At 35.2% G+C, this 12,219-nt stretch overlaps 2 protein-coding genes across 15 annotated transcripts; one reads left to right on the top strand and one right to left on the bottom strand.

Annotated features, from left to right (window-relative positions):
- Positions 1 to 1,029: 1,029 nt before the first annotated feature.
- Positions 1,030 to 4,541, top strand: LOC106779447 (LOB domain-containing protein 19). The gene is made up of 2 exons (XM_014667549.2): positions 1,030 to 1,650; positions 4,188 to 4,541. The coding sequence occupies exons 1-2, from the start codon at positions 1,348 to 1,350 to the stop codon at positions 4,521 to 4,523; spliced, it is 639 nt and encodes a 212-aa protein (XP_014523035.1). The 5' UTR covers positions 1,030 to 1,347; the 3' UTR covers positions 4,524 to 4,541.
- Positions 4,542 to 4,620: 79 nt separating this feature from the next.
- Positions 4,621 to 11,281, bottom strand: LOC106779446. 14 transcript variants are annotated; one of them, XR_002666385.1, is made up of 5 exons: positions 9,414 to 11,281; positions 8,670 to 8,727; positions 7,463 to 7,550; positions 7,324 to 7,359; positions 5,218 to 6,568 (listed from the first exon to the last, which is right to left on the bottom strand). XR_002666385.1 is itself a non-coding variant. In XM_022776578.1 (3 exons), the coding sequence occupies exons 1-3, from the start codon at positions 11,174 to 11,176 to the stop codon at positions 7,518 to 7,520; spliced, it is 1,854 nt and encodes a 617-aa protein (XP_022632299.1). In that variant the 5' UTR covers positions 11,177 to 11,281; the 3' UTR covers positions 5,218 to 7,517. The 14 variants fall into 14 exon arrangements, 2 of the variants coding, with proteins under 2 accessions (XP_022632298.1, XP_022632299.1); XR_002666388.1 differs by lacking the exons at positions 5,218 to 6,568; positions 7,324 to 7,359 and adding an exon at positions 4,621 to 4,728; XR_002666389.1 differs by lacking the exons at positions 5,218 to 6,568; positions 7,324 to 7,359 and adding an exon at positions 4,674 to 4,707.
- Between the last annotated feature and the right edge of the window lie 938 nt (positions 11,282 to 12,219).

Genomic DNA, 12,219 nt, shown 5'->3' on the forward strand with positions numbered 1-12,219 from the left:
CTACTTTTTTAATAATTTTTTATAATAAAATATGTGTCATTATTTTATGAATATGTATAAATTTATTTTTAAAAAATATTTGAAACGGATCAATCACAAAAAAACATTGTATATATATAATAAAAAAGTTATCAAAAGAAAATTGTTAAAGAAACTTTTCTTAATTTTTTATGTTTATTATACGAGGAAAAATGTTATTTTAACAACATTTTAATAACACGACTTATGATTAATTTGTTTTAAATATTTTTTTAAAAATAAATTTAAATAAACTAATAAAATAATGACATATGATTTATTGTTAAAAAATTATTAAAAAAATATTAAAATATCATGATGTGAGAATAATGTATTATTATTTCATAAAAATATACAAAAGTAAAAGATTATCTATTTTGAATGAATTCTTTTTTCACAAAGCTTCAGTATATTCTTTCCATTTTTTATATATTATCCTTTAATGAAATTGGGATTTTATTATGTATTTTATAATGTAACTTTTTATTATGAGTGGAACTTAAACTTTGAATTAAAAGAGATATTAGTAACATATATTTTCAAACACTTTTCTTTTATTTAAAGATTACAGGTATTCTTTATTAGAAAGTTAATTATGTTCAAACTAAAGTAGGATTATTTCCTGCCATGAAATTCTTTTTCTGAATGTTTAGTGTACTACAGGAAACAACCACGCTTCTAGTTGATTTACACATTCAATAGCACTTCTTTATTATAAATGGCTTTGAATTTCGTAATTTTGTTAAATTTTAATTGATAAAAAAGTATAAATTAAATAGGTTTGTCAAATTAACTCAACTGAATAAGACCTATATCTAGTTTGAATACGAATTTCAATTTTATTTTAAAAACTAAAAACATATTGAAAATATAAAATTATGTGAATGTTTTCTTGAAGACTCCTGAGGGAAGAGTAATATTATAAAATAGTTAAAGAAATTGCGTCTTCCATTGATATACACCTTTCTCCCATTTCATTAATTAAAAAGTAATCTGTGATAGTTTTCAGAGAAATTTGATAGGATTACTGAAATCAAAGTCTTTGCTAGAAGCCAAATTGAAACTGAAGCACCAAGCTAGTCCATCTCAACTGAGTGACCCACCACCAAAAGCATTCACTCATTATTCTCTCCACATCAAATCAAAATCAAGTTAGCAAGTAACATACAAACCCCTCATCATCATCATCATCATCATCTTCATCATCATATATATATCTTTCTTGTGCCCCACATAAATTTTTGGTTCAACCCTTTGCAAGGAAAAGATTAGGCCAATTTCTTGCTTCTTATTACACTTTAGAGAGAGAAAGAGAGAGAGAGAGAAGGAATGGATTATGGAGGAAAGATTGGTGGAAGTGAAAGAGGTGGGCCTTGTGGTGCCTGCAAGTTTCTGAGGAGAAAGTGTGTGAAGAGTTGTATTTTTGCACCATACTTTGACTCAGACCAAGGAACTGCACATTTTGCTGCAGTGCACAAGGTGTTTGGTGCAAGCAATGCCTCTAAGTTACTCATGAGAATCCCAGCACACAAGCGTCTTGATGCTGTTGTTACTCTTTGCTATGAGGCTTTGGCTAGGGCTAGAGATCCTGTTTATGGTTGTGTTGGTCACCTCTTTGCTCTTCAACAACAGGTTCATATTCATTTCTTCCTTTCATTTCCTTTCCTTCTACTTTCTCATCACAATGCTTTTTAAATGTTGCAAAACTAAGACCCAAATCCAGCAAGGGTTTAAACTTTTATGTGTCTTTCTTTCTGGTTTGGTTTTCTGCATTTCTGAGTAAAACCAGATTATATATGCATTTTTTTCAGCTACTTAACCTTAAAAAATAATCTCTTCTTTTTAAGAAATAGTAAAAGAAAATGGTAAAACTCAGATAGCAGTGACTCAAAACAAGATTACACATTACACATGTGAAGAACTCAGAAACACCAGAAGATGCAAAGCTCAGAGAATGGTTGTATAACATGAATGACTGCAAACTGATACTATATCTCTTTGTTGATCTTCTTAGTTTCGTTTGTGAACCATGAATCAGTGATGCAACCGAATGTGTTGGAATAAGTACTTATGCTTGTTCTTGAATCCTTATTCAATGCACACTGCGTTTTAGATCAATCATTCACCACTACAATAGGCTTGATTATTNTAGTTTTTNAGAGGGATTAATATTAATATTTTAACACATAAACTGCTAGTGATCATGCTAACATGCGCNTGGGTGTGAAGTGGTCCCATGCTTGTACTTTGCAGTGTAGTCTCTTGACAAGCATCACTGTTCTGTATTCCTCGTAGGTCAAGATCTTACCATTTAGGATATTATTATAGTTTGTACATTGTACTGTTTGCTTTGACACGTTTGTTAGCTTTTGGACTATTTTTTCCATGGAAGCCATACACTACTTAATTAGGACGCCCCCTATAAGTGTAGGTAGGTTTTGTGATTTCAAGGTAGCCATAGATATATCCAAAATCAGGTATACTATACCATTATCACTAGCTACTACTAATCAATACTTAAATACCATGTTATTACTATGGTAGTAATAATGAACAAAACCTACCCAAAAGGTCAACATTTAGCATAAAAACTTGGGCACCTGAAATCCATGTGCTGTTGAAAATTAGGTTCTCAATGAACAAAACTTTGTGAAATTCATGGTAATTATTAATATTAGAATAATATTTTTTATTTTGTTTTTACAAAGAGAGAGGGGTGGTGGTGGTAGCCGTCAACTGGGTGTAGCTGACTATGGAGGCTTGTTTTTGTTGCTTGCCGGAGCCACCAAGCAACAAAATTAGCAGCTCGAGAAATATTCTAATATTTTCAGTCTTGACTTTCAAACTTTGCTACATATACACACATTTGTATATTAGNAAATGGTGATTAATGTTCACAATGTATTAAAGTTAAGTGATTAAAAATAATGAAGATGTTTCTTCACGTGAATATATTGCAGAAGTTCCTTAATATTATTATTTTGTGAGGAAATTTCAGTCTAATGCAGTATTGTTTAACTATGAATAGTATCTGATTTTGTACTTGAAATTTGGTGGTGTTAATAAATTTTATAATGTAATGATNACTGAATTGCAGGACATTGTCTAGTGTATAAAAGTCTTAAAAATTCACACGCTTGTAGTCATTGTATATTATATTCAGCANGCTAATCAACTCAGTTATACCATAAACTGAACTATTATAGTCCGAACAATGAGTTTTTTATCTACAGTTTTTCTACAGTATATTTTAATCTCCAATTTGAGAAATTGTGCTTTTGATTTGTATGAAACTTTGCAATTGAAACTAAGATGTAAAGTGGTAGATTTATTCATTAGAATACTTATCATAGGATGTGGCGCAGAAAGACTACCAGTTTTGACAAGTCTATATATGTTATACTAAGGTTATTGTTTATTATTGATGATCTTAGTAGATAAAGTTGCATAGTCTTATGCGTGATACAATAGCAACAACCATTTTCCTTATATTGGAGAATGAATCAAGTATTATCTAAATTCTATGATGCAATAATTGACTTGTAGAATCTCTCTACATGTTCATCCATGATACATGTGATTAACAACAGCAAAAAATAGAAAGATAACACCTGCACGTAGTACACTATATATATTGGCAGAAATACACCAATTGATTCCTCAACTTTAATTAGGTAGAAATCCATTTTCGCTGTGATTAGTTACCAAATAACAATTAAGTAATCACCCTTCTGGATTCTGCAGAGAGAAAGGAAAGCAGTTCTGGATAAGATTGATCTTGTCTTTTGCTGCAATTAAACAAGCATTCAAAATAGAATATTGAAGCTTAAGTTTATCTTTTAACACTGAATGAGAATATTCTTCACATGCATGCATAATTTGGAGTATGATAAATTGTATTAAATTGCCGACACATGATTGAGGTAAGTGGCCATAATCTTTATCTCTTTCTCTCTGACATTCTCTTATTATTGTCTGTTCTATGATCCGGTAAAAGTACTTTCTTCAGACAAATTGTGCTATTAATGTGGCTACAGAATTATTAAGTTATCATATTTAATCAAGCCTTCTAAGATGATATATGAATAGTTGCAATTGAAATGCAATGATGTGTATTGTAGTTGTTTAACAACACAATGATTAACTAGATGTTGATTTAAATTGTGCAGGTTATGAACTTGCAGGCTGAGTTAACCTATGTTCAAGCCCGTTTGGCCACAATGCAGCGCATGCCAATGGCAGTAGCTCCTCTTCCACACCCTCAAAGTTCATCACCACAAACTCTTCCTTCCTCAGATCATTTGGCATCAAATGCTGAAATGCAGAGTGTCCCAATTATGCAGTATGATCCTCTTCAACAACATTCAGCATCATTAGAGTTAAGCAGCATCCTTTTCAATCAATCAGATCAACAACTTGAGGATAGGGAACTCCAAACTTTGGCTCGAGAATTTGTCACCAAATACTTGCCCGGAGTAAGATTCCAGCAATCTAACTCTCCCTAAGCATAACTTTGCTTACCATTTTCTTGTCTTTTGCTTTTGCTAATCATGTCTAATGAAGTCATATCTACTTTCTGAGTTTGTTGATAACTGTCCTTGAAGAATCATGTAACAGCCAATGGCTATCTCTTTCTTTGGCTAAGAAATTTTCCAAGTTCTTCTGTTGGAAATGAGACAGTACTATGCACTGTGGACCAAGTTCATAAAACTTTTAACTGGTTAATCGTAGATTCTGAAACATCTAAATGTTAAAAAGTTCAAAGCTAAGCTATCACCAATGTCGAGCAGTGTTTTCGTGGCAGTATTTTTCGTTTAGAAGTCGAGAACTAGAGACATCCTTAGAAACATCTATGTCTTGAATATGAGAACGCTCTGTTATAGATAAATAGTCTCGTCGTTTGATTGGTATAAATTTAAGAATTTTGAAATCAAGTGGAACACTGAATAAATTATGTTTTTTAAAAGAAAATTGTGATAAGATTGCGTCAAAAATCACCAAGTAATATATACTGATGAAGGGCTTCAAAAACACTCGTTAACATTCATAAAGAAATGCAGTTATCATCCTTGGATGATCATTACCTTACGAAGAAAGCATGGGCACCAAGTTCTACTACGTTCACAAGTATCAACAAGGTTGATTCTGTAAGAACCTTTCCATCAACGACATGATTACAAATAGTAAAAATTAAAACTTTCACTGATAAGTAGCACCCTATTGGAAATTACCGAGTCTGTACTGATAAGCAGACACATCAACCACAGACCAAACAAATAACAATAAACAAAACAAGAATGAATATTATATTCAAAGAACAACCCACGTGACAAGTGAACCTTAAATACTCCACTCCACCCATTTTGCTGAACTGTTCCATGAATGATACTGAAGCAACAGTACTCAAAAGTTTCATGCAACTTTCTGATCATGTCCGCTGTTTATTAAACTCAATGCATCACAAACTTGGAAAGAATTAGTACACACCAAGTAAAAGTGAAGAGAAAAAGAAAATTCAGGTTGATGCAATCTCCAAACAACAACGACAAAACATCATGATTTAACATTTGAAATTCAGTTTTTTTCAGAATACGTCAATCACTATGAAAGAGATAACCTATGTCAAAATGACTAGGAGAATCCTTTCTATGTACCATGTGTATTATTTTTCAACAGAAGTCTATCATCTAAAATAGTGTATCAATGATATTATTTGCATTACGACCATGGCATTATTCGAACCATTATAACACAAGTTAACAACATAAGAATAACCAATGTCAAATTTGATAACCTGCACACTTATTAGGATTATCATCCTCTTTATCTTTAAGTTTAGTTATTTTGTTTCTTTATATTTTTCTATCTGCATAAGACATGCACATCTGAATCCCTAATTTCAGATCTAGTACTTTTTTTTATTAGGACAATTGTGACCTATGACTATATTAATTAGGATAATTACTATACATAATCCCACTAATCAAGGATCTCTTCATTTCTTTATTTTATCAATTGGGATAGTTGTTAAGTATAATCCTATTAATTATGAATATCTTTGTAAGCCTTAGTAAAGGCAGATCTGAGGGAAATATTATTAATGAGAAATTACTGTCAGAAAAACTTCTTAAAAGGGGACTCTGTCAAAGATGAGTTGCTTCTCCCTTTACCAGTCACAAGAAGGCTCATAACACTAGGATCCACATCTTCACGCCTTCTCAATTTTCAGTAATAAACATACACATAAGAACAAAAGACAAGAAACTACTGAACGGTGACAGAGCAAAACAACAGAAAAGCCAAGGGTCAGAGATGAACGATTTCACAATCCCAATAAAACAAAGCAAAGAGAAAAGAACCAGTTTTGGTCCCAGGTCTAATGTTCCTACATTCATGTCAAAGTCACGGACCTTCATGACAAAGAAGGATGGGTGCATGACTGTGACTGTTTACTTCTCCTTTCTTTTCTAATAAGCATTTGCCAAATCAAAGCATGTCAGCATCTGCATGTTTCCCAGCTTTCAAAGGGTGGAACTGAAGCTTTTTACATCTTTTGAGATGTTCAAAAATATTAGATGGTTCACAACACATGTATTCAACCCATACACAGTCTATTGCATAATTCTCAATAAAATAAATGAAAACAATATATTCTTCCACACAATAACGAAGTATTATCCCATTGGGTATATATTCTTCTATATACTAATCTAAAATTCCAAATCTTTTTTTTTTGTCATAGTAAAATAACTAACTTATGATAACACTTCAAAACTATGAAGTCTATTGTTGCCAGACATCAGAAACGCAGCCATTATGGTCCAGCAGTTGTTAGTTGTAAAATATTCCAGAGCACAACAAAATAGTGTAAAAACTGATATCACATAAAAATTCTTTGATTATTGAATCAATGTGATGAAACCTTCGAGCATAATTATATTACAAATAATGAAGATTATGATTGAATTTCATAAATGTTAAAAAAACATGTATAAACCTGTTCTCTGTCTATGTAAAAATTGTATTAATACCTTGAAGCTATGAAAAGTCTAGTGTTGCTTGACTTTAGACAGCATGGTGTTATGTTCTACAGTTAAAAGTTAAAGAATATTCCCAAGTCCAACTAGGCATACTCTCGTCAGATCAGATTAGAGTAAAATTCTTTGACTCTTGTCTAAACCTAATGAAATATTAGAACATAATTACTATTATAAAGGTTGAGAAAAATAAAAAACAAATGACTATGCCACAAATGAAGAACATGATCAAATTTCAAACAGATTACAAGTATGCAAGAGAGTGTACCATCATAGAGATTCAAGACTTCAAAATGGACCAAATCTAGCACAGTAATGAATGAAACACAATGAGAAACAAGAAATGGATTCTATGGTGTGCTTTCAGCTGAAAACGGCAAGCTTGCTAACAATATATGGAAGCATACCTAGTTTTAGGTTATACCATGATCTTCTTGGCCCTTACTCCTTGCAGTGTCTGGTTCACTGTCTGGTATATTTCTCCAGATCAGTAGCCTTCAGAGAGCCAATAGGAACTTATGAGAGACAGATGTAGGATTATATTTACGCATTTAAAAAAGGTTACTAAACTGAAACAAAAAATAAAGGAAATATTCATCTAACCTACATGTATGTTACAAAACATCCATAAGCAGCATACAGTTACAACTTACAGGAAATTTAATATGCACAAATACCGATTAATCCAGAACAATAATCTAAACCCTGATAGCCTTAAACTGTTTCCCCCAGACTTACAATATATAGCCAGAACTGACAACTTAATTTGACAAGGAAAGATCCTATTTTAAGAGTATATATAAAGAGAACAGTTCTGGTCAAATTCTCTAGGACCCTAACTGGAGCATTCAGACTTTGACCAGAACAAGAACTACTTAAAAAATTATATTAGTGGCAGCCTAAAACTCATTAGTTGATATAAAACATGTTCATCATCCTCATCTTCATAAAAATTCAATTGCATTGGACTTCCAACAAGATACGCAACACAATGGTAACATTTAAATGCAGAATAGGTTCAATACTGCAATCAAATTTTGGTACACATCTTTGAGATTCATCACTGAAAATATCTAACAATGTTGGGAACCTAATTACATTTAAAAATATATCTTCAGGGAGGATGGTACAACATATAACAAAACCTAAACCTCTGAAACATTTATTCAACAAGTAGACCAACTCCTACACATTAACAGTTGAAAATTGTGTCACCCTCCGTTAAGCATAAATTATGGTTAATGTCTTGAGTGACTCTTGACAAGGACAAGGCAAAGATCTGTTTGAAAAATATCAGTTGAATAAAAATTACAAGGGACGGATTCATATTTGTGTCATAGTTCCATCTAAAGTGTAGAATGGTATCCCTTTCACCCAACTACAGAAGATGATATCGGGCACCCACCCAAGGAGTTCATGTACTTTATATTTTATTCTGGCGATCAATGATATCTACCTCTTATATTGTTTAATTTATTAGCCAATCCTGTATTCAAGCTTCATATATCATGGCATTGGTCACAAAAACAACCATGGTATAAGATAGGGATGGGCTACAAGAATCCATAAACATCATAATTTTGAAGTTCTAGAGAAGGGGGAAACTGGGTGTACCTGAAAGCATTTGTTATGGCACCAAAATCCTTCATTCTTCAGTTCAATACTAAGGAGACTGTCACGGCATGTGCCAAGAAGAAATAAACAACAAGGCTGAGCTACAGATGCTGTATAGGGTTGTCTCACCCCTATGGCATAAAGTCAATAATCTTCAAATTGAACCAGAAGCTAAACGATCTCTTGCATACAAGAAATGAGAAAATATATAAAGCAAATGGCCAGAGAGTACAAAGCATACAAGTCATAGAGAAAATTTGACGCACACACAATAGTTCAATATGAAAATAAATCACCAGTAGTTCCTCATAGTACATACAAATATCTCTCTAAGTTCTAAAGCAGATCACTCAAAACACTGATGTGCATTATACGGACCAAGATTAAACAGGGAAAAGCCGAAGGCCATGAACAAGGTTAAAAGATATAGTCATACTCATAACGAAGTTATGTGCAAGAAGCATACTGGTTATACTTTACAGATCCACAAGCAATAATAATAAATAATAAATACACCTAAAAGGCATGAAGTGAGCGGCTCCAATCTTCTGTATACATAAATGTACAATCCCTCTTCTTCTATTTGTTGGAAGGGGTAAATAGCCATTAGCCAGGACAACAGAATGTGACCTCTAAGTTAGAGTAGATTAACTTGAATGTTCATGACACTATAAAATCTCTCCATGACGGAATCCACTATCTCCACAATCAGCACCAGTATCCAAAGCACAAGGAGAATCATACCATTTAGAATTGTCCTGGTAGAAACTATCAACCTGAATACAGCCAAGACCTACTACATCCGAAACTATTCCCTCATCATGTCTGATCATTCTGATGGGCTTGGATAATTTACTATCCTCCTCACAATCAAGAATGCTCTTCTCATCAAAGTCACTGCACTTCAACCACTTCTCAGGCTTACAACTGTCACTCATGAGATCCCTCTCACTCCTGCACTCGGTCCTCATCTGATCCCCCCATGAAACAACCTCCCCCAGTGTCCGGCCAAAACTGTCCTCATCATCCTCAATCAGCTCTGTGTCCTTGCCATCACCATAAATCCTTTCATGATGGTTACTCCAGTTAGCAAGATCATTATCCCCAACCAATACATCATCCACCTTATCTGTTATCAACTCCGCTGGCTTCAACCCCACCTCCCCTATGCTCCTAACCTTATTCAAAACCTCGTATAATTCCCTGGAAATCGACCCCAACAAATCCCTCGGCATCTTTGCAACCTTCCCCTCCAACATCCCCACCTCATTCCTCAACTCCTGAACCTGTTGCAACACTGAAAACTGCAAATCCCCACCATCCTCCTTCCCCAACAACCCAAACCCTCCCTCCCCATCCATCTCCTCACTCACCCCATACACATTCTCCTGATCCATCAAATACCCACCACCCTTATGCCCAACAACCCTATGCATAATCCTGGCATTCCCATCCAAAGGCCCAGGCTCATGCCCGGAATGCACAGCATAAAGCTTAAAAACCGCCACCCCCTCTTCCTGATACACAAAACTCTTATCCTTCTCATTGTAATTCGCAATAGGCACAATAGCCCTAATCCTAAACCCACATCCACACCTCTTGGAAGCGTAAGGCTCCCTCTTCAAAACCTTAGATTTCTTAGCAGCAGGTTCACCAGCCCGATGGCAAGCATAGTCCTTTACCTCAGCCATGAAAGGCTTATACCTAATATACTTCTGTCTAATGCAAAGAACGACCTTATGCTTAGCCGCAAGCTGCTGAAGCCTTGAGGGCACTTCCCTAGCCGGAACATCGAAGCTCTCAGTGTACTCAAAGCGGCGGCGCTTACCGCGAGAGGCGGAGGGTTCGGCAGAGCCCTCCGCCGCACAGCAGGCGGGGCAGGCGGCGACGCAGACGCGGATGAAGCTTTCCGGGATGCCGTAGAACTTGGCCCCGACGGTCCAGTGCTGCTTGATGCGTTCGAGGGTGTCCTTGAGGTTGAGGTGGTTGAGGTCGGTGTCGGCGTGGTGGGACATGACGATTTGCTGCCATTGCTCCACGTGGGGGACGAACTGGTGAGGGTTGGTCTTGAAGCAGAGGAAGTGGGAGTTGGTGGAGGGGTCGTGGTGGGTGGTGAGTTTGTCTTGGATGCGTTTCCAGGCAGTGAGATAGGCAGTGTCCTCGTTGCGGTCCTTCCAGACGGTGCGCCAGGAGGCCAAAACGTTGCGCGGGGTGGCGTCGCGGATGTCGGAGGGGGAGGGAAGGCGACGGAGGAGGAGAGAGCGGAGCATGAGGGCGTGGGAGGATGGGGTGAAGGTGTAGAACTGAGAGGAGATGTGAGGGTCAGGGGAGATGAAGAGGGGTTTTGAGGGAGGAGAGGGGGAGGAGTGGGAGGAGGAGGGCGAGGAGGGGAAGAGGAGGGAGAAGGAGGAGGAGGAAGGGTCCGTCAGAGGCGGCGGCGGAGGAGACAGATCCGAAGGGTGTGGGAGGAAGAGGTCGTCTTCTTCCTCTCGCTTGTTGGAATTCATGGAACAAAACTCTGAATCCAAATAACCAAGAAGAAGAAAATGGGGAAAGTGAACAGTTACTTTCTCTCTCTCTCTCTCTCTGCTTCTGTTGCTGAGGTTTTGTGTTGTGTTGTGTTGAGTTGTGTTGAGTTGTGTTTGATGTGTCTGACATGTGTGTCTGTTTGGTTTTGGTTTGGGTTTGGGTTTGGGTTTGGATTTGGGTTTGATGAAGGCTCGTTTTTTGTTTTTTTCTTGTTGGTGTTTTCTCCTTTTATCCTTTACCTCACTCTGCCTTAGGAATAAAAACAATAATAATAATAATAATAATAATAATAAATTTTTACTAACTTGACCATGTAATTATAAATTTTATCTAGTAAAAACCAGAATGGAAAATCTTAAATTGAGGAGATTAATGTCAAACAAAAAGTAAGATAAAGAATAAAAATGTATTTTAACTTGGGTAAAAAATTTTCTACAAGGGAATTCATCTAATTTGTATGAACCTAATACTTTTTTTCTCAGGATGACTAGTATATAGTATATAGTATATAACAACACACAACTTTTATGAGTAAGGATGAGGTGGAAAAAGTTGTTAATTGCTTGTAGTGGAGGTCTTTTAGTTTTTAGATAATTTTCTTTAAATAACTATGATATTTTATTTATTATAATTATTTTTATTGTATATAATTTGGAGATCATGTGTCTATTATATACTTAAATTATTTACTTAAATTATTGTTGAGATTATTCATAACCTTACATATTTGTATTCATAAAATTTTATTAAAGAATGTTTAATGTAGTACAAGTTAGATTTTAATTAAGGTTGTATTTGTGAGTGTGTCACATGTTTCTTTCGAAGGATTTGAAATGATTTAGATGCAAGGATTTGTGAAAGAGAAAGAGCTTTGCATTTGCAGACAAAAATATCCTTCACTTTAATTCAAAGAGTATGGAGTCTTAGCTATCTAGGAGAGAGAGAATCAATTTTGGTGTAGTGTTATAGGCATGAAATTGATTATTAGAATGTGGAATCGATTATGAAAGGATTAAACAAC

The sequence above is a fragment of the Vigna radiata genome, unplaced genomic scaffold (genome assembly GCF_000741045.1).
Source record: "Vigna radiata var. radiata cultivar VC1973A unplaced genomic scaffold, Vradiata_ver6 scaffold_281, whole genome shotgun sequence".
NCBI classification, from domain to species: domain Eukaryota; kingdom Viridiplantae; phylum Streptophyta; class Magnoliopsida; order Fabales; family Fabaceae; genus Vigna; species Vigna radiata.

Excerpts from the sequence above, each read along its gene's own strand:
- LOC106779446 (XM_022776577.1), bottom strand. The coding sequence starts at position 11,176 with ATGAATTCCAACAAGCGAGAGGAAGAAGACGACCTCTTCCTCCCACAC. Across the intron at positions 8,728-9,413 it reads TACCAGGACAATTCTAAATG|TCTCCTTAGTATTGAACTGA; the intron begins GTATGATTCTCC and ends ATGCCGTGACAG.
- LOC106779447 (XM_014667549.2), top strand. The coding sequence starts at position 1,348 with ATGGATTATGGAGGAAAGATTGGTGGAAGTGAAAGAGGTGGGCCTTGT. Across the intron at positions 1,651-4,187 it reads TCTTTGCTCTTCAACAACAG|GTTATGAACTTGCAGGCTGA; the intron begins GTTCATATTCAT and ends TAAATTGTGCAG.